General features: G+C 45.9%; 1 protein-coding gene across 2 annotated transcripts in view; it reads right to left on the minus strand.

Annotated features, from left to right (window-relative positions):
• LOC138296807 (exportin-5-like) overlaps positions 1-22025 on the minus strand; it is a 1394731-nt gene that overhangs the window by 1219761 nt on the left and 152945 nt on the right. For both annotated transcript variants that reach the window (XM_069236253.1, XM_069236252.1), the window contains exon 7: positions 8187-8372. In XM_069236253.1, the coding sequence (XP_069092354.1) occupies positions 8187-8372 (186 nt within the window). The remainder of the gene's footprint in view (positions 1-8186; positions 8373-22025) is intronic.

A 22025-nucleotide genomic window follows, 5' to 3' on the forward strand; every position in this document is an offset into this window, starting at 1 on the left:
TGTTTTATGACCTCCATACATTCTTGTGTGAGGTTTAAGTGTCCAAATTCTAGGATTTCAGGAGCCAAATTGCTAGATTCAGCGATGCTGGGTTTGGATGCCTGATCTGTTGCTTGTGTTGTGTTAACAGATCTGGCCGGGTGGGTAGTTTGACATGAGGTACTACTGACAGGTCTAGTAGTGTTGTATACCAAGGTTGTCTTGCCCATGTTGGTGCTATTAGTATGAGTTTGAGTTTGTTTTGACTCAATCTGTTTACTAGATATGGAAGGAGAGGGAGAGGGGGGAAAAGCGTATGCAAATATCCCTGACCAATTCATCCATAGAGCATTGCCTTGAGATTGCCGGTGTGGGTACCTGGATGCAAAGTTTTGGCATTTTACGTTTTCTTTTGTTGCAAATAGATCTATTTGAGGTGTTCCCCAAATTCTGAAGTAAGTGTTCAGGATTTGGGGGTGAATCTCCCATTCGTGGACCTGTTGGTGATCCCGAGAGAGACTGTCTGCTAGCTGGTTCTGGATCCCTGGAATAAACTGTGCTATTAGGCGAATGTGGTTGTGAATTGCCCAATGCCATATTTTTTGTGTTAGGAGACACAACTGTGTTGAGCGTGTCCCCCCCGTTTGTTTAAATAATACATTGTTGTCATGTTGTCTGTTTTGACCAGAATGTATTTGTGGGTTATTATGGGTTGGAATGCTTTCAACGCTAGAAATACTGCTAACAATTCGAGGTGATTGATATGGAACTTTCTTTGATGTACGTCCCATTGTCCTTGTATGCTTCGTTGATTGAGGTGTGCCCCCCACCCTGTCATGGAAGCATCTGTTGTTATCACGTATTGTGGCACTGGGTCTTGGAAAGGCTGCCCTTTGTTTAAATTTGTACTGTTCCACCATAGAAGCGAGATATATGTTTGGCGGTCTATCAACACCAGATCTAGAAGTTGACCCTGTGCGTGTGACCATTGTGATGCTAGGCACTGTTGTAAAGGCCTCATGTGCAATCTTGCGTTTGGGACAATGGCTATGCATGAGGACATCATGCCTAGGAGTTTTAATACCATCTTTGCATGTACTTTTTGTGTTGGATACATAGCTTGTATCACCTTGTGAAAATTGTGAACCCTTTGTGGACTTGGAGTGGCTATCCCCTTTGTTGTGTTGATTGTTGCTCCTAAGTATTGCTGTGTTTGACACGGCAGAATGTGTGATTTTGCATAGTTGATGGAGAAACCCAGTTTGCAAAGGGTTTGTATAACATAATCTGTGTGGTGTGAACACTTTGTTAGCAAGTTGGTTTTTATTAACCAATCGTCTAGGTACGGGAACACGTGTATTTGCTGCCTTCTGATATGTGCAGCTACTACTGCTAGACATTTCGTAAAGACTCTTGGCGCGGTTGTTATTCCGAATGGCAACACTTTGAATTGGTAGTGTATTCCTTTGTATACGAACCGTAGGTATTTCCTGTGCGAGGGATGTATCGGTATATGGAAATACGCGTCTTTTAGATCTAAGGTGGTCATGTAGTCCTGCTGTTTCAGTAGTGGTATTACGTCTTGTAACGTGACCATGTGAAAGTGTTCTGATTTGATGAAGGTGTTTAATGTTCTCAGATCAAATATTGGTCTCAGAGTTTTGTCCTTTTTTGGTATTAGAAAGTACAGTGAGTAAACTCCTGTGTTCTTTTGTGGACCTGTTACTAATTCTATTGCGTCTTTTTGCAGTAATGCTTGAACTTCTAGTTGTAGAAGGTCTAAATGCTGTTTTGACATATTTTGTGTTTTCGGTGGGACGTTTGGAGGGAGTTGGAGAAATTCTATGCAATAACCATGTTGGATAATTGCTAAGACCCAAGTGTCTGTTGTTATCTCCTCCCAAGATTTGTAGAACTGGCTTAGTCTTCCCCCCACTAGTGTTGTGTGAAGGGGTTGAGTGACTTGTGAGTCACTGCTTGTTTTGAGGGGTTTTGGGCCCTTGAAATTTTCCCCGGTTTCTTGGGAATTGGCCCCCTCTGTATTGGCCCTGAAAGCCTCCCCTTTGATACTGTCCCTGATAATAGAAGGTGTGGTTTGTGAGGTGCTGGCTTGTGTGGCTTGACCTCGAAACCCTCCTCTTAAAGTAGTTTTGCGAAATGTGCGAAATGTACCTCTGCCCTGCGGGGAATAGAGTGCGCCCATGGCTTTAGCTGTGTCCGTGTCTTTCTTTAATTTTTCAATTGCAGTGTCCACTTCTGGTCCAAACAATTGTTGTTCATTGAACGGCATATTGAGCACTGCCTGTTGTATCTCAGGTTTGAAGCCGGATGTGCGCAGCCATGCGTGCCTCCTTATCGTTACAGCAGTATTTATAGTTCTTGCAGCTGTATCTGCTGCATCCATAGAAGAACGGATTTGGTTGTTGGATATGTTTTGTCCCTCTTCAACCACTTGTTTTGCCCGTTTTTGGAATTCTTTGGGGAGGTGCTCGATGAGATGCTGCATCTCGTCCCAATGGGCTCTGTCATATCGCGCTAGGAGTGCCTGCGAGTTGGCGATGCGCCACTGATTTGCAGCTTGTACTGCAACCCTTTTCCCAGCTGCATCAAACTTTCGGCTCTCCTTGTCTGGAGGTGGTGCGTCGCCTGATGTGTGCGAGTTGGCTCTTTTACGAGCTGCTCCTACGACAACTGAATCTGGTGTCAGTTGTGATGTAATAAAAGCAGGGTCTGTGGGTGGTGCCTTGTATTTCTTTTCCACCCTTGGGGTTATTGCTCTGCTTTTAACTGGCTCCTTAAAGATTTGTTTAGCGTGCCTTAGCATTCCCGGGAGCATAGGAAGGCTTTGATAATTGCTATGGGTGGAGGACAGGGTGTTAAAAAGGAAGTCATCCTCGATAGGCTCTGAATGTAGCGATACGTTATGAAACTCTGCTGCCCTAGCTACCACCTGAGCATATGCTGTACTGTCCTCAGGTGGTGAGGGCTTAGTGGGGTACGGCTCAGGGCTATTGTCCGATACTGGGGCGTCATAGAGATCCCATGCGTCCTGGTCATCTTGGCTCATGGTGGTATGAGCTGGTGATTGTGACGGAGTGTGTGCCGGTGATATATGAGTTGCCGGTGGTGGAGAGGGTGGTGGAGTTACCTTCTTTACCACTTTTGTTTGTGGTGTTTTTTCTTGTTGTTGGAAATCTAGTTTCCTTTTTCTTCTGATTGGGGGAAGGGTGCTGATCTTCCCTGTACCACTTTGTATAAAGATCCGCTTTTGCGTGTGATCTACAGCTGTTGTTTGTAATTCCTCCTCAAATCTGTGTTTTTGAAGTTGGGAGGACAGTGATTGTTCCTCTGAGTAGGAACTGGCTTTCGGTTCGGTTGCTGGGCGTTTTGGCACCGAAACCGTATCTTTTGTTGTTTTCGGCTCCGAAGAGATTTTCCTCTTTTTCGGTGTCGTACCTTCTTGGCGTCGACCATCTTCGGTGCCGCTATCTCTGTGCCGAGCAGCTTCGGTACCGCTGTCTCGGTGTCGACCCTTTTCTGCAGCACTTTCTCGGTCCCGAGATTGCTGCGTGCCTGTGTCTCGACCTGAGTCGGACGACTTCGGCACCAGTTCGCCCTTTTTCGGTGCCGATGGACGGTCACCTAATTTATGGGTTGAGCCATGGCCTGTTGGCAGTGGCGTTCCCTGGGCTTTGTCTGTTTTTCCGTGTGATGTTTGTTTCGACATCTTACTCACGGTTTGTTCGACGTCGAATTCTTCGGAGTCCGATTCGTGGATGGAGAAAGTTTCTTCTTCTTCTCCCTCTTCCTCGAACCGTCGTTGTCCTGTCGGCGTGGACGCCATCTGCAACCTTCTGGCTCTTCGGTCTCGGAGCGTTTTCCTTGACCGAAACGCTCGACAGGCCTCACACGTCTCTTCTTTGTGCTCGGGTGACAGGCACAAGTTACAGACCAAATGTTGGTCTGTATAGGGATATTTACTGTGGCATTTAGGACAGAATCGGAACGGGGTCCGTTCCATCAGTCTCGAAGTTGCACGCGGTCGGGCCGACCAGGCCCCGACGAGGGATCGAAATTACCCCGAAGGGCTACCGGAGCTCTTCAAGATTCGGTGTCGATTCTAATCTAACCCGATACCGAACGAAACAATACCGACGAATTTTCCGTTGATTCTGACTAACTTTCCGACCCGAAACACGGAGCGAAAAGGAACCCGATGGCAGAAAAAAAACAATCTAACATGGAGTCGACGCCCATGCGCAATGGAACCAAAGTAGGAGGAGTCCCTCGGTCTCGTGACTCGAAAAGACTTCTTCGAAGAAAAACAACTTGTAACACTCCGACCCAACACCAGACGGCGGACTATGCACAGCATGTGTATCTGCAGCTACACATGCCACCGAACATATATTTTTCTATATAAAAACCTATTGGCCTGGAATTGTCTTTGAGTGTGTGTTCCTCATTTATTGCCTGTGTGTGTACAACAAATGCTTAACACTACCCTCTGATAAGCCTACTGCTCGACCACACTACCACAAAATAGAGCGTTAGAATTATCTCTGGCATAAGTGTTCACGTCAACACATGCTGGCATGCAGACCCTACAAGGCTGAACAGGTAGATCTGGGGGATCCTCTAAGGAACTCCCAGAGTACATGGCCTCAAGCAACTAACACTGGAATCGGGGTAGTTGTATGATTCAAGCATGTTTGATACCAAACATGCCTAGCTTCGGAGAATTCATTATCTAGCCGGACTTCATGTTGAGAAGGGTCCACTATATAACTTAAGAAGGCTTCCCCGCACTTACAAAGCCCAGAAAATGAGTCTGGGGGTTTGTAGAGGTACCACTGCTCATGCAGGGGTACGTTCACACTCAGGATCATGAACCCTGCCCTTGGGGTGAAGGGTCTACCTTAGGGGTGACATATAGTGTCTAAGTGTAGTGATCGCAATATAAGGAAAGCCTTACATCTAAAGTAAAAGGTGCCTGCACCATTTCACGCAGGCTGCAATGGCAGGTCTGCAGACAGTTTATATGGGCTCCCTTGGACGGCATAATACATGCTGCAGCCCATTTGAGATCAATGCCTTGGGTACCGAAGTACCCTTTACCAGGGACTTACAAGGGGACCCCAGCATGCCAATGGCGGGTGACAGCATCACTTACACCAAGTCAATTTTAGGGGAGGGTGCACAGACACTGGGGTCCAGGTTAGCAGGATCCAGTGTACTACAGTCTAAACACACTGACACCATGCAAAAAGAGGAGGTAACTATATGTAGGAATAAAAAATAAATATTCATGCATTCCTGTGAGAGTCCTAGATGTCCATACTGCAGGAATTCAGGAGCCATGCTGTCAAGCTGAGTGAGGGAAGGTTGGTGTAGGAAGTTGGCTTTGTATATACTATCTCAAAGTGAGAGATAGTGTGCACAGAGTCGTAGGGTTCCCCGTAGAGGTTGATAGTGGCAAAATTCGATAATGCTAATGCTCTATTTTGTGATAGTGTGGTCGAGCAGTAGGCTTATCAGAGGGTTTGTGTTAAGCATTTGTTGTACACACACAGACAAATGAGAACACCCACTCAAAGACTTAACTCCAGGCCAATAGGTTTTTATTTAGAAAAAAATATTTTCTTCATTTATTTTAGAACCACAAAGATTAAAGATTTGAGGTAAGTACATAAAATGCAAGGTACTTCACACAGGTAAGTATAGAACTTTGATTTAAAACAGTAGTATACACAGTTTTGGCAAAAATGGCAATAAGCTATTTTCAAAGTGGACGAAGTGCAAAAATCAACAGTTCCTGGGGGAGGTAAGTATTGGTTAGTTTCTCAGGTAAGTAAAGCACTTACAAGTTCAGTCTCCTGGGGATAGGCAGCCCACCGTTGGGGGTTCAAGGCATCCCCACAACCACCACACCAGTAACACAGGGACGGTCAGGTGTAGAGGTCAAAGGAGGGCCCACTGCTGGTCACTCCTGCACTGGTAGGTGGTTCCTCTCGGTCCTGGGGGCTGCGGATGTAGTACTTGGTCCAGGCGTCGGGTTCCTTTGTTACCAGGCAATCGCAGTCAGGGGGGGCCTCTGGATCCTCTCTGCAGGCGTCACAGTGGGGGTGCAGGGAGGTTGACTCAGGGGGTCCATGTCTTTGGAGTCACCTGGGACTCCTCTCTGCGGTGTTGGTTGTCCTGAACTCCAGCTGGGGGCGCCAGGTGCAGAGTGGGAAGACTCACGCTTCTGGCAGGAAGTTGGAGTCTCTTTAAAGTTGCTTTCTTTGCTGTTGTTTCTGGAAAGAGTCGCTGTCCTCTGGAGGTTCTTGGTCCTTTAGGTGCAGGCCAGTCCTCTGAGTCCTCAGAGGTCGCTGGTTCCACTGGATGCGTCGCTGTGCAGGTTCTTTGAGTCTGGAGACGGGCCAGGGCCAAGTCAGTTGTTGTCTCCGTCGTCACTGCGGGGCTTTCAGGTCAGTATTCGTCCTTTCTTCAGGTTGCAGAAATCTGTTTTCCTGGGTTCAGGGTTGCCCCTAAATACTCAATTTAGGGGTGTGTTTAGGTCTGAGGGGCAGTAGCCAAAGACTACTGTCCTGGAGGGCGGCTACACCCTCTTTGTGCCTCCTCCCTGAGGGGAGGGAGGCACATCTCGATTCCTATTGGGGGAATCCTCCAAAACAAGATGGAGGATTTCCTAAGGCAGGGGTCACCTCAGCTCAGGACACCTTAAGGGCTGTCCTGTCTGAAGGGTGACTCCTCCTTGTTGTTCTCATTATCTCCTCCGGACTTGCTGCTGAAAGTGGGGGCTGTGTTCGGGGGGGGGGGGCATCTCCACTAGCTGGAGAGCCCTGGGGCATTGTAACACGAAGCCTGAGCCTTTGAGGCATTACTTCTAAGTGTAACAGTTCCTGCAGGGGGGAGGTGCAGGCTTGGTTTCTGGCCTCAGAAAGCACAAAGGCTCTCACCCCATGGGGTCAGAAACTTGTCTCAGTGACAGGCTGTCACAGACCAGTCAGTCCTGCACTGAAGGGCTGGGTAAAATACAAGGGGCATCTCTAAGATGCCCTCTGTGTGCATTTTGTAATAAATCCAGCACCGGCATCAGTGTGGATTTATTATTCTGTGAAGTTTGATACCAAACTTCCCAGTGTTCAGTGTAGCCATTATGGAACTGTGGAGTTCGTTTTGACAAACTCCCAGACCATATACTTAATATGGCCACACTCTACTTACAATGTCTAAGAATAGACTTAGACACTGTAGGGGCATATTGCTCATGCAGCTATGCTCTCATCTGTGGTATAGTGCGCCCTGCCTTAAAGCTGTAAGGCCTGCTAGAGGGGTGACTTACCTATGCCACAGGCAGTATTTTGTGTGCATGACATCCTGAGGGGGATGCCATGTCGACTTTGCCTTTTTCTCCCCACCAACACACACAATCTGCAATGTCAGTGTGCATGTGTTAGGTGAGGGATCCCTTAGGGTGGCACAACACATACTGCAGCCCATAGGGACCTTCCCTGGTCACAAGGCCCTTGGTACCACTGGTACCTTTTATAAGGGACTTATCTGCTTGCCAGGGGTGTGCCAGTTGTGGAAACAAGGGTACATTTTTAGTGAAAGGACATTGGTGCTGGGGCAGGGTTAGCAGGGTCCCAGCACACTTCTTAGTCAAGTCAGCATCAGTATCAGGCAAAAAGTGGGGGCTAACTGTAACAGGGAGCCATTTTCCTACACTATGTCAAAAAGATCTCACTTTCCTATACAGGTCTCCAGTGCACAACTATGCAGGTGACTATGAAATGCCCAACCGACTGACCTATGTTCAGAGAGAGGATCAGGAAGTGACAGCCAAGCACACTGGCGGGCAGTGGTATCAGGATTATTTAGCTGTGCTTAATGACTAACTGATTAAAAAATTAGAAGGCAGAGAATACAAAGGTCGAAGCCCCAAAGCTCACAGTGACAAGTTTTCACTGCTTTCCGCAGTGGGATCAAGCAACAATAACGAACAGCCCTATCTATGCCAGTGACCTACTATTACAAAGGAGATTTTGCACATCCAAATCTGGCCTCTGAGAAAATATTTCATACACGGAATTAGTGAAAACATTTATTGGGAAGAGATACCCCTCTATGCTAAATCCTTAGGGAACTGGTTCCATATAAAGTCTACTGACAAATACAACAATAGCTGTAAGATAACTCACCATACGGTTGACAGCAGTCAAGAGAGCCAGGGACGCCTCCAACTGCAGTTCAGCATCATTCATAAGGCACCACAGTGTCTCCATGAGCTTGTTCTGCCCATCTGTGATGTGCTTCAAAGGAGCCCACTCAAGGTAACTTGTCATAGTATTAAGTGCTGCAACAATCACCCGGCAACATGTCTTGGCCTGCAAATAGAGACAGTGGTTCTTTACATACATGAGAAAACAATCCCGAAATCTACATATAGGCATTTCATGAAGAATGTAAAACAGATGACCTATGCAAATAGTTTGATTCACAGATGCTATGTACAAATGTACTAAAGGGACCTAGTTCACAAGACAACAATTGCATAACACTCATTGTAATGCAAAGTGCTTATAATCAGAAAATCTACTCTTTGACGTGTGAGTTACTTCCTGTAATTAGTCATCCAGATTTATCTTTCATAGTCACACGCTTTGAAGAGACCAACAAAAACATGCTGGAAAACCTTTTACAAAAATAGCAGTTTAATGAACAACACTCAGATATAAAACTAAAGCCCATCCCCAACTTTTTGGGCTTTCTGATTTTTCAGCCAATGATCATACAGGTTTCAAATAACAGATTACTTTATCATGGTTAATACAAAACAAAAAAAACAAAAAATAAATAAACTGTCTTGCTTTGCCTGCCCATTTTAAGGCCCAAGAAAAAAAAAAAAACGGATCTACATTTCGGGACCCTCTTTTTCTGACAATTTAATAGATTCCATAGCCATTGTGTGTCGCACTGCGCAGAGAGATATTCTGGGCTGATGAGAAGACAATGGTGCCTCAAAGTGTCCTGCTCCATCAGCTGACTCTTTCCCCTCTTCTATTTGGTTGCCTGGCAAATGTAGCCGTAAGAGCTAAGTGCATCTTTTGGAGAGGATCAGGGGTGACAGTGTTCCCTTTCGGGCTGTAAAATAACTTGGTAATAGGGTGGCTTTGACTCTTCAGGCTGATAATGTGTTTTGAAGCCTCTGCAATAAGAGTGTTGGCCTTTGCACCACTAACTGCCAACAGTACTGCAACTCCAAAGAACCGGGCTGTTTCCATGTCTTGTGTGATGGACACAGCGGTTTGTCTACATTTCTTCCAATAACAGCCTCATTGTAGACCATGTCTAGAATACAGTTTTGGACATCAGGCAGGAAAAAAGTGCTTCACAGCCAAACTTCATGACTAAGAGCCCCACTGTTGTCAGTTGCCGGACGCATATGCTTGAAACAACCATTATGCGGTTAATGACGGCAAAGAGACCCTCTCCCCTTCTCGTATGATATCCCTTGCTACTTTTTTTTTGTCCTTAGGAATTAGGTCAAGATAGAGAGCTAATCTGCACAACAATTGCCAACAATAGGGCCTAAGATCATTAAGCAACTGCAAAGCTGATAGAAGTGGTAACTAACTTGGTGAACTGTTTGCCGAAGTTATTCATTTTTCAGTGCTTTGTTTGGCAAGCTGTATAGGATGAAGGATTACGTGACTGTCTTTCTGCAGCTTGCACAACCACCAAATATGCCTTTGGATGCTTAGTCAAACATGCAAGTTTATCATTAGATGCTTCATAATTCTTTTATGGAAGCATGCAGCAGCAGCCGGTACTGATGCTAGCTCCTGCATGATTCCGTCTCGCCAGATGTGGTCTATTAAAGACTGGCCTTGATCGCCTTCCTTTGAGAGCCCAGAAATCGTTAAGGAAACAATGTGTTTCCGTGGATTATACAGGAGGTTTGAGTGGAAGCAGACAACCCTATTGAAGGAGAGTCTGCTGGTGGTGGATTTGGTGCACCAATAGCTGAAGGTATATAACTATCCCATTAAGTCCTGTCCCAGACTGATCGTCAGAGGCTCCCACTTATTTCACATCATCATCATCTGGTATGTCAGCCTCTATCTGACAGGGTAGATATGAGGTGGCAAGTTGGGAGGTGGTTGCTACAGTGGTCATAGCAGAAGTGGAAGAGGTGTCTGGTATATGATTTGGGTCAGAAACAGTGTACAGTGATCTTTCATCATTTGGTGGTTGATCCTGTATGAGATTCACTGGGATCTTCAGCATCACTGGTACTTGGAATTGAGTATCTTCATCGTACAGATCACACATTCAGTAATATTCTTGGTGCCTATAACACTAATATGTATCCACCTCATCCTAAGGTAGGGGTGAATGGGTTCACGTTCTTTATAGTTTCCCTCTCCTGCAGTCAAATCCTACTACTACTAAATTTTGCTCTAGCAGAATGTGCATGTATGCCTTCTGAAGGTTCCTTGTGGGACCTGGCATAGCAGATCTTCATGCAAACTATAATTCATCTGGAGATAGTTCACTTGTGGACTGCCTTGAGATCATCTTTCCAACGTACCCAATGAAGAGTTGATCATCCAGCCTGTATTCAGAGTTTTCTATTGACGTAGAAGCTTACGGCTCTTCTGGGGTCAAGATGGTGAAGTCTTTCCTTCTCTTTAGTAGGATGGTGAGGAGGAAGAAAACATGTGGAAAACATGGTAGATTGTCCTAAATAAAATGGAGTAACCACTTTTGGAAGAAAAGCAGCCCTGGTTCTCAACATCTACTTCTACAGGAAGGAGGTGAATGGAGGTTTCACACTTAAGGCCTGGAGTTCCCAAACCCATTGTGCCAAGGTGACTGCTACTAAGAAAACTGTCTTAAAAGTAAGCAGCCATAAAGGAACGCAGCCATAGGGTTTAAACAGTGAACACATATGAAATGTGAGGACTAAGTTAAGATCCCACTGAGGCTTAATAAAGTGTGGGAGGAAATTTGTTTGCAAGTCCCATAATGAATCTCATGACAATAGGAGAGATCAACAGAGATGCATGGTTGTTCAAGCAAATATAAGCCAAAAGGGATGATAAATACACTTAAACTGTAGCAACTGCACAGCCCTGCAGAGGGAAGGATAGAGCAAAACAAAGAACATCAGACAAATGAGTTGTAAGAGAATCTAAGGAATTGCTCTTGCACCATTTTACAAATTTTGCCTATCTGCTAGCATTAATGAATTTGATGGAGTGCCTTCTGGAGGATAAAATAATGTCCACCACCTCTGGGGGGGGGGGGGAGGGAATATGAACTCAGCTTGCCCCATTCAATCTCCAGACAGGTGGAGGGTGGCGCTTGAAGGGGGGGCGTAGAACCTACCCCTACACATCTGTGAGAGATCTGCCCTGTGAGGAAAACAGAGCAGAGCGGGAGGTGAATGAGGTCTGTGTACCACACCCTGCGTGGCAAGTCTGGTGCAATCAAGATTACTGGTCGAATACTCCTCAGCTTCTGGATAATCAAAGGGATAGGAGGAAACACAAAGAAGCTGAGTGCTCCAGCTCAACTGAGACACGTCCCCCAATGCTCTCTGCGTTCGATACTGAAGGGTGCAGAATTGCCCCACTGTGTGCATTCTCCTGAGTGATCAATAAGTCTGTTTGATGAATCTCCCATAGGCGGATGATGTTTATTCCTATTTCTGGATGGAGATGCCACACGTGATCGGATAGAGGATGCTGACTGAGACTGTCCACACGTGTTGCGCACTCAAGCCAGATGACTTGCTACTACACAAAGCTGGTGGTCCCTACACTAGGACCAGTCTGAAAGCTTCTGTCAGAGAAGAGAGGACCCTACTCCCCCTTACTTGTTGATGTAGCACATCAGTCACGTTGTCGGTCAGGACCTGGACAGAATGATAGCCATGTTGTAAGGAAATGCCTCCTTGGCATGGTTACCCCCTGACTTTTTGCCTTTGCTGATGCCAAGTTATGATTTGAAAGTGTGCTAAGGCCTGCTAACCAGGCCCCAGCACCAGTGTTCTTTCCCTAACCTGTACCTTTGTTTCCACAATTGGCACATCCTGGCATCCAGGTAAGTCCCTTGTAACTGGTACCCCTGGTACCAAGGGCCCTGATGCCAGGGAAGGTCTCTAAGGTCTGCAGCATGTCTTATGCCACCCTGGAGACCCCTCACTCAGCACAGACACACTGCTTGCCAGCTTGTGTGTGCTGGTGGGGCGAAAATGACAAAGTCGACATGGCACTCCCCTCAGGGTGCCATGCCAACCTCACACTGCCTATAGGCATAGATAAGTCACCCCTCTAGCAGGCCTTACAGGCCTAAGGCAGGGTGCACTATACCATAGGTGAGGGCATAAGTGCATGAGCACTATGCCCCTACAGTGTCTAAGCAAAACCTTAGATATTGTAAGTGCAGGGTAGCCATAAGAGTATATGGTCTGGGAGTCTGTCATACACAAACCCCACAGCACCATAATGGCTACACTGAAAACTGGGAAGTTTGGTATCAAACTTCTCAGCACAATAAATGCACACTGATGCCAGTGTACATTTTATTGTGAAATACACCCCAGGGGGCATCTTAGCGATGCCCCCTGAAACCATACCCGACTACCAGTGTGGGCTGACTAGTTTTAGCAGCCTGCCACACACCAGACATGTTGCGGGCCACATGGGGAGAGTGCCTTTGTCACTCTGTGGCTAGTAACAAAGCCTGTACTGGGTAGAGGTGCTTCTCACCCCCCCCCCCCCTGCAGGAACTGTAACACCTGGCGGTGAGCCTCAAAGGCTCACCCCCTTTGTTACAGCACCCCAGGGCACTCCAGCTAGTGGAGTTGCCCGCCCCCTCCGGCCACGGCCCCACTTTTGGCGGCAAGGCCAGAGGAGATCATGAGAAAAACAAGGAGGAGTCACTGGCCAGTCAGGACAGCCCCTAAGGTGTCCTGAGCTGAGGTGACTCTGACTTTTAGAAATCCTCCATCTTGCAGATGGAGGATTCCCCCAATAGGATTAGGGATGTGCCCCCTCCCCTCAGGGAGGAGGCACAAAGAGGGTGTAGCCACCCTCAGGGATAGTAGCCATTGGCTACTAACCCCCCAGACCTAAACACACCCCTAAATTGAGTATTTAGGGGCTCCCAGAACCTAGGTAACTAGATTCCTGCAACCTAAGACGAAGAAGGACTGCTGAGCTGAAAATCCTGCAGAGAAGACAGAGACACCAACTGCTTTGGCCCCAGCCCTACCGGCCTCTCTCCCCACTTCAAGAAAAACAGTGACTCGTTCCACAGGGTCCAGCGACCTCTGAGGCCTCAGAGGACTACCCTGCATCTAAAAGGACCAAGAACTCCCAAGGACAGCGGCTCTGCTCCAAAGAAGAAACATCTTTGCAACAAAGAAGCAACTTTGAAAGAACACATGTTTCCCGCCGGAAGCGTGAGACTTTGCACTCTGCACCAGACGCCCCCGGCTCGACTTGTGGAGAACCAACACTACATGGAGGACTTCCCGGCGACTGCGAGCCCGTGAGTAGCCAGAGTTGACCCCCCTGAGCCTCCACAGCGACGCCTGCAGAGGGAATCCAGAGGCTTCCACTGACCGCGACTGCCTGCTTCTGAGAACCCAACGTCTGGTAAGGACACTGCACCCGCAGCCCCCAGGACCTGAAGGATCCAACCTCCAGTGCAGGAGCGACCCCCAGGTGGCCCTGTCCCTTGCCCAGGTGGTGGGCTACCCTGAGGAGCTCCCCCCTTGCCTGCATCGCTGAAGACACCCCTAGGTCTCCCATTGAACTACATTGCAAACCTGACGCCTGTTTGCACACTGCACCCGGCCGCCCCCGTGCCGTTGAGGGCGTACTTTTTGTGCTGACTTGTGTCACCCCCCCCGTGCCCTACAAAACCCCCCTGGTCTGCTCTCCGAAGACGCGGGTACTTACCTGCTGGTAGACTGGAACCGGGGCACCCCCTTCTCCATTGAAGCCTATACATTTTGGGCACCACTTTGACCTCTGCACCTGACCGGCCCTGAGCTGCTGGTGTGGTAACTTTGGGGTTGCTCTGAACCCCCAACGGTAGGCTACCTTGGACCCAACTTTGAACCCTGTAGGTGGTTTACTTACCTGCAAAACTAACAAACACTTACCTCCCCCAGGAACTGTTGAAAATTGCACTGTGTCCAGTTTTAAAATAACTTATTGCCATTTGTGTGAAAACTGTATATGCTATTTTGCTAATTCAAAGTTCCTAAGTGAAATACCTTTCATTTAAAGTATTGTTTGTAAATCTTGAACCAGTGGTTCTTAAAATAAACTAAGAAAATATATTTTTCTATATAAAAACCCATTGGCCTGGAATTGTCCGAGTGTGTGTTCCCCATTTATTGCCTGTGTGTGTACAACAAGTGCTTAACACTACCCTCTGCTAAGCCTACTGCTCGACCACACTACCACAAAATAGAGCATTAGAATTATCTCTTTTTGCCACTATCTTACCTCTAATGGGAACCCTTGGACTCTGTGCATGATATTTCTTACTTTGAAATAGTACATACAGAGCCAACTTCCTACACATGTGATGCGAGAAATGGCTTGAAAGAGACATATTTCTCTTAGTTCCAACAGACTGTTAAGTAAAATCTGTTCTTCTGCAGATCACAAGCCTCTGATCAACAGTTCCTCCAGATGAGCTCCCCACCATGAAGTGGTTAAATAATTACTGTTGGCACTGTGGGGGAGGTTGAATCAGCTTTCATTGAGAAAGGTTGCTTATCACCCTTCGCCACTGTAGATCCACTGCATTGTCTCTGGAAACCTTCATCATGTTTGTAGATCTCCCTTGTGTTGGAACCACTGTCTTAGGAGGAATCGATTATGTTTTCTGATCCATTGATGTGGAAACTAAGGCACCCGTTGTTCAGCTGGTAGTGTGCTCCAAGAAGAGGGAACTGGGGCTGCTTTGCCGAGGAGGAAACAGAAAGGTTTGTTTTCGTCCTCTGGCATGCCCGCTGTAGCTTTTGTAAAGGCACATTGACTTCTGTTGCTGTGGCTACTGCATATTATATGAAAGAGCCCTTTTTGACATGGTTACTTTCCACTTTTTGCCCTAGTACTGATGCTTTTTGACTGCAAGTGTACTGGGTCCCTGCTAACCAGGCCCACAATGCCAGTGCTCTTTTCTTCAAATCAAGGAAAATGTCTAATTGTAACCCCATTGGCAAGGACTTTAGCACCAGTCTAAGTCCCTAGTAAACTGAGTGTCTCTAGGGGCTGCAACATGTATTATGCCAGCCCCAAAAGGGATCCACACTCAAACACATGGAGACTGCCATTACAGAATGCATGACATGGTGCAAACCATTTTAAAAACAAGACATTGCACACACCCTGTGAGCAATGCCCACACCCCCTGCATGCAATATATGTAAATCACTCCTACAGCAGGCCTTGGCGACCTAAGGCAGGGTGCATTGTATTATATGCGAGGGCCCATCTGCATGAGCAGATAGGCCCCTGTGATGTCTAGTTCCATTGCTAGATATTACAAGTGATCGGGCAGCCACCTTGAGGACTTGTACCGGGCACTGGACATTACGAGTTACCCAGCTACATGATGGCTGCATTTAATGATGTTTAGTATCAAACACCTCCTCTTAATAATGACATACTGATGCCAGTATTGGATTTATTATGACATGCACCTAGAGGACACCTTAGAGGTGCCCCCTAAAAACCTACTAGTCTTAGTGTGCAGCCTGCCACCACAGACGAGTGTGACACCCTGCAGGTATGAGTCCATGCACTCAGAGGCCAGAAACAATGTCTGCTCCGGAGGAAAGTGATCACACCTCTTCCAGCAGGATGGCTAGCTAATTAGCATTGCAGAGCTAGGGGTTATGCAACCCTGGCTTAGTGCTGTCCTGGGGAACACCACCCCCTGCCTTGATGCCCATTTGGCACCAGGGCTGGTGGAAAATTAGATATTCAGGAGGCCTGTTACACTTCTAGGCAAGTCACACCCCTAAGTTGGGCTACCTGAAGTGGACATACGAGGAAGTGTTTCACCATCTTGTTTTTGGTGAAACTAGGAACTCTAGGTCATGAATATGCCCATTCACCACAGGAAGTGGGCATGTAAGGAGTGTGTTCACCCCGGGGGTAAGTGGCCTATTGGCTACTACCCTACACTCCCTGAAAAGCCCCTAAATTCAGTATTTAGGGGACACCCTGACACCAAGACTTCAGATTCACCCATTGGGAGCTGATGGAGGACAAAAGAATAGTAGTCACCAGCAGAACAGAGGACTTAACCACCACTTGGCACCACTCCCCTGCATCTGCAGACACCAACCGCATCTGTCCGGGAACCCATGTTTTTGGCTATCGTGCTCACCAAGGGAGCAGCATGACACAAAGAGGTTCTTGAGGCTCTAAGTGGTCAGCCCCATCTCTCTGGCGAGTTTCGAGATGCTAGACCCTCCAGGAGCCCTCCTGCACCAATACCCTAACTACCAGGGCACTTGCGCCCCCCCACCAAGGCTTGTTTGTGTTCAGTCTGGACACCACCACTGCCAACACTTACTTGCACATCGAGGGACATCAGGACAGAAGGGCTCCACATTAAGAGTGGCCCTACTGTTGTGTCCTTCCTCCCTCTGCAGGACGACCGAAAACCGTGGAAGCTTCCAACTCTAATTGGCCAGCCAGCAGCATCTCTGCATCTGAGCCCCTGAGCCTGAGTACAAGACTTCTGTCTGTGTCTCCTTAGCCATGAAGTCTCCAGGAGCGGAGCTTCACATTGGGTTCTACTGTTCTTGTCCCCAAGTTCCCCTGTGCAGACTCTGTTGTTTTGACAGTTGCTTTTAAACGTTTACCGCAGTAGCACTCGCGGCTGTCAACACAACCAGCACCTCTGCACCCAGACACCCCAGGTAAACCCAAACTGCTGTTGGTACTTTGGACCTTGGCCCCCCCAGCACCCTAATTTGTAAAGGATACCCTCTATAACAGTTTGCAACTATACCAATGCAGCACAAGTATTTTGCCTTCACTGGATTACATTACCGTATTTGAGACTCACACCTCAAATATGACAACTGTTATTTCTACTGTTCCTTTGTAAAATCTCTAACTTAAAAACTACTTACCTTATCTAGAAGATCTAAGTGTCGGAATACATACAAATCTGTGTTTTGTTTTTAATTGTCTTGTATCTCATTGCAAGTGTGTCTCTCATTTATTGACTCTGTGTGTAGAACAAATGCTCAACACTCCCATCTGACAAGCCTCAGCTCCCCGACCACAATACCACAAATAGAGCGCTTGAGAGTATTTTAAAGTAAGCTCCTGTAAATCAATAATGGCCGCCTGGACTATTTGCATAGCGCACCCATACACTGGTACACTACATAAAAAGCCAACTTCCTACAGTCAAATGAGACCTTTCCTCTCTGCTGAAGCCTCAAAATCTTTAAAACTTATGGTAGTCTTTGGTCTGTGATTGAAGGCCAAGTGATCGTGATGTGGCTCTACTCTCTTTTAATAATTTTAAACCAGTATCTGCTTTTGGTCCAAAAAATTTGGAACCATCAAAAGGGAAGTCCATGAGGGTAATTTTGCACAGCTTGTGAAAAACCGGAGTTTCTCAGCCATGCACGGTGGCAGACTGATACTGATGTGCCCATTGCCCTTACAAATGAGTCACCACTATCCTGTTTATATGACTTGTCTATCCACAGCTTGATCATAATTAATTAGTTCAGAGAAGTTACTCTGGTCTTCTGGAGACAATTTAGGGATGATATTCTGTGTTAAGTGCATGACTATATTTGCCTTGGGGGCAGGTGGCATTCAGAGATTTAAGAGGCATGCTACTCGATAAGATATATATATATATTTTTTTTTTTGCCGGGCTCTTCAATTTTCTTAGATTCTCTAAAGGAGGAAGAAGATGGAAAGGAACCAGGAGTAAATTCTGATGAGCAAGAGGTTTGGGCTTTCAAACTCTCTGGAGACAGATGTGATGATAGGAAGACTGGGTCTCTAGGAGCTGGTTTGTAACATCTTGCTGTTAATTTGAAGACCGCAGTGGTAGGCTCGTACCATATCGCAGGATGGGTTCTGTCAATGCCTCATTAAAGGGTAGCAAAGCTTCCCAGGTTTGTGAAGAATGTAGAAACTCAGTTAATATGCTAGACTTCAATTCAGTGGTTGGGAGAGATACGTCTGACATTTCTTCTGCCTTGTGCACCACTGAGTGATAAGATGTCACCCCTGGAGGTGGAAGAGCTGTTGGAGACAAGAGTTCCCACTATGGGGAAGTGCCCTGACCGCTAGCTTCATTAAAGCATTCACAGTCCGGGTCAGTTGATAACTGGTTATCCTCATCACCTGCATCCTCTTGAGAAACATCATCTCCAAAGAAGTAAAGTTCCTCCTTCAACAATCTTTGCACCTCTCTCCAAAATCAATGAAGTAGTAATGGACCATGAGGATGCTCTATGTCCGTAGGGGTGCCAGTGGTGTCAACAGAGGATCTCTGGAGATGGTTGCATTGACTTCAGCACTAGTGACTGCAGTGGAGGAGTCAGTGAAGAGTCTCTCACTGATGAAAAACCTGCTTTGGCGGAGTCATTCGTGGTGTCGGGGACAACAGCGCTGGAGTTGGCCAAGGATGCTGGACCTGTGGTTTAAATTTAGTCATAGTGACAGACACTTATTAAGCATGGAAACCCCTATTTTTGTGATTCAAACACTGAATCTATACTCACCAGTAAGGCCACTGGCCCAAAACCCACTTTTTCCACTTACCACAGAAAGTAAAGTGGTACAGACACTAAAGCAGGGTTGACCGAGCAGGGCCCTCTATCGATGGAGCATTTCCTCGCATTGGAACAGTTAAAGTATAAATGCAACCCCACTCCACTGGATGTTTCCACACACTCTTCCGGTTGAGTCACATGACGTTCCCCATGAGGGAGATAGTTCCCAAGTTTCCTGATGAAGCCTCTGAATTTGAGCCATTCACTCAACTAATTAGAGCTGCAAACTCTGCCAGGTGATGTCCAGGCTATACACCTTAACTTCCACTTTTAAACCAGTGAAACCTTTTGTAGTAGGCAGTTCTGAGAGTTGGAGATGGGGGAAGAGCAGTCCAAAAGAAAGTAGACATACTGCTGTAAACAGACAAAGAAAATGTCCACGAACCATAAACCTAAGTTTCTTCACTGTAACTTTCTGCATATCCAAACCAAATAACTGGCCGCGATGTGGGGCATCTTATGCAGGGATTTTTCATCTGGCCTGTTCCTGCCCCTTGGTTTTAGACTATTGGTACTCAAACTGATCCAAAGCCACTGACTACCATATTAGGTGATGTGAAACTGATGCCTGGCAGGGCCAGGCAGTTCATGGCACTAGCACTACTGTTGGCGAAAAGTGGGGTTGCTACACACTGATGTGTAAACATTACACACGCAAGAAAGAATTGGTTAAATAATATTTTACATGAAATGACAAGTAAAAGACACATGCATCACTACAACTACAACCACACCCAGGGACATATTGGACCATTTAGAGAGTACCTAGCGACAATGAACCATGAATGATTCACTGAGTCAGCAGAATGGTACCACTGATCTGTCAACAACTCTTTCAGAGTGAGGTTGAGAGTATGTCAATCTAGGGATAGCTATGCTGATACAAGCATTATACTCTCTACGTACAGGTCTTAGGGTTAGAGCAACCCAGCGCAGACACTTCCTATGCTCATAGTTGGTTGAGTGCATGCCACTGATTTGATGATACACTTTGAATGTCTTTTTTCACTGACCACTCAGCAAGTACAAGATGAGAAACTACATGTTGTATATCTACACAGAATGTAGCCCACTGTTACAGACAATGAGACATGCTAAAGTGTTTTATTTATGATCCTATGTAATGAATAAATAGTTTAAGATTTTTCTTTTTTTTTTTCAAAGAATGCAGAGATGCTACAGAGGACAATCACCTAGATGTAACTATTACACTAAGTAACACAATCTATTAAGCCTGTAGAAGTGAACTTTTGATTACTTCTAAAAAGAACACTAGCCCAATAATTGATATAATGTAAAGAATTTGCTTGTTAACGTAGATGCACAATAAAAGGTATTGTAATAGAATCAAGTCAAGAATAGAAAATGGAAATACTAATAAAAACATGTTAAAAATGTACAAACGTATGAATGTGGTATGAGTTTTGGGTCAAGTGTGTGGTGTTACTATATTCCCTTCCATTTGGAGCTTTCTTCCCAGGGAGCGGTGTACAGTTTTTTGAAGCAACTTTAATGTCTTAAATTTGGTTATGGGAAGCTCAATCCCTTTATTGGAGGGAGTGGAGACTAAGTTCAGGCCTAGGCAGAGATCTCCGCAAGGAATTGGTAAACACTGTCACAGCAGAGATCTCCTATTAGGTGTAGGTGTAAAACTGCATGCAGGAGAGATCCATACAAACATGTATCCTTGTGAATAAGGCCTATATTTTAAATGTTTCATTCCAAGCACTTCCATTTGCACTCTGACAAAGCAAGGTATACTGTAGACCAAAGGTCTCCAACCTCATCTGTAATGAGAGCTACTTCTGATCACTGAAAATCACTGTGAGCTACTAAAGCCCAAGAAGCTTGCAAGTTGTTACCAGACACCCCCCCACTCCCAGTTCATTGACTTTTAGCCTAATGTCCACAGAGCCAGATTCTAAGGTTTGAACAAAATACTTTGATTAGCGGCACTATGAAAGGGCTACCATGCAAGTCAGTGAAAGCGTGGTCTGTGGGGATGTATGAACATGTTTGTGTATGAATAGGATATATGCGTATTGAATAAGAGCCTGTGTCATATGTACTTGTGGCACAGGATATACCTTTCAACCTTTTGTGGAACAATTACATGTATAACACAAGCATACAAACAATGTGTTTTTTTTTTTTAAATGGGAGAAATTCAAAGTGATGAAAAATGTTCATAATATGGTACATTTTTCTGCATTTTAAATTTCTCCCTAAAAAAAAATAAAAAAAAAATAAAAAAATAAAAAAAGGAAGAAGTGGCTGTATTTTGCGGTTATAAATATGGCACAGTGTCTACTTGCCACTGGGAGCAAAGTTAACGCTATATTTATAAGAACTTGTCATTTTAATTTTGGCCCCTTTCAAGATGTTGCATTTACAAACAGTAGGCATTTGCTCCCAGTGACCTGTACACACACAGAGCCATTTTTTAACAGAAAAGTACTGTCATGTGTTTATAAGTAGGAGGAATTTAAAGTGACGAAACATGCTTCTTGAAACATTAAGACATAGTTGACTTAATTGAAAGTGAGAGAAACATTAATACATAATTTTTCATTGAAAGATTCTTCTTCATTCTAAATTTCTCCCATTTAAAACAAGCATCGGCAAAGCTTTTTCACCTAGGCAAGGGCTTATGGCTTTGACAATATGGCTAAAAGTTAGTGTCGTGGAGTGGCGTAGAGTGGAGTGGCAGAGAATGTTGTGTTTTGGAGTGGCATAGTGTAGAGTCATGTAGAGAGTACCGATTTACAGTACACTTGTGTAAATGGTGTGGCAGAATACAGTGGCAGTGAATTCAGAGGCATACAATGCAGCGTCATAGAATACAGTGGCACAGATTAGAGTGGTGCATGGTAGAGCGTGGTGGTGCAGAATGTAGTGGCTCAGAGTGGAGTGGTCCAGGCTAGAGTGGCGTAGAGTGACACAGTAGAGTGACGCAGAGTAGACTGCAGTGGCACTGAGTGCAGTTCAGTGCAACTGTGTAGAGTGGTGTAGAGTTGAGTGCTGCAGAGGGCTGTGGAACAGAGTAGAGTCAAGTGGTATAGACTGCAGAGACGTAGAGTGATGTTGAGTACCATAGAGTGGTATAGTGCCATGAATTGCAGTGGAGTAGTGCAGAGTACAGTGGTGTACGATTCAGTGGTAGAGGTTATAGAGTGTCAGAGTG

Source organism: Pleurodeles waltl, chromosome 5, assembly GCF_031143425.1.
Source record: "Pleurodeles waltl isolate 20211129_DDA chromosome 5, aPleWal1.hap1.20221129, whole genome shotgun sequence".
Taxonomy (NCBI): Eukaryota; Metazoa; Chordata; class Amphibia; order Caudata; family Salamandridae; genus Pleurodeles; species Pleurodeles waltl.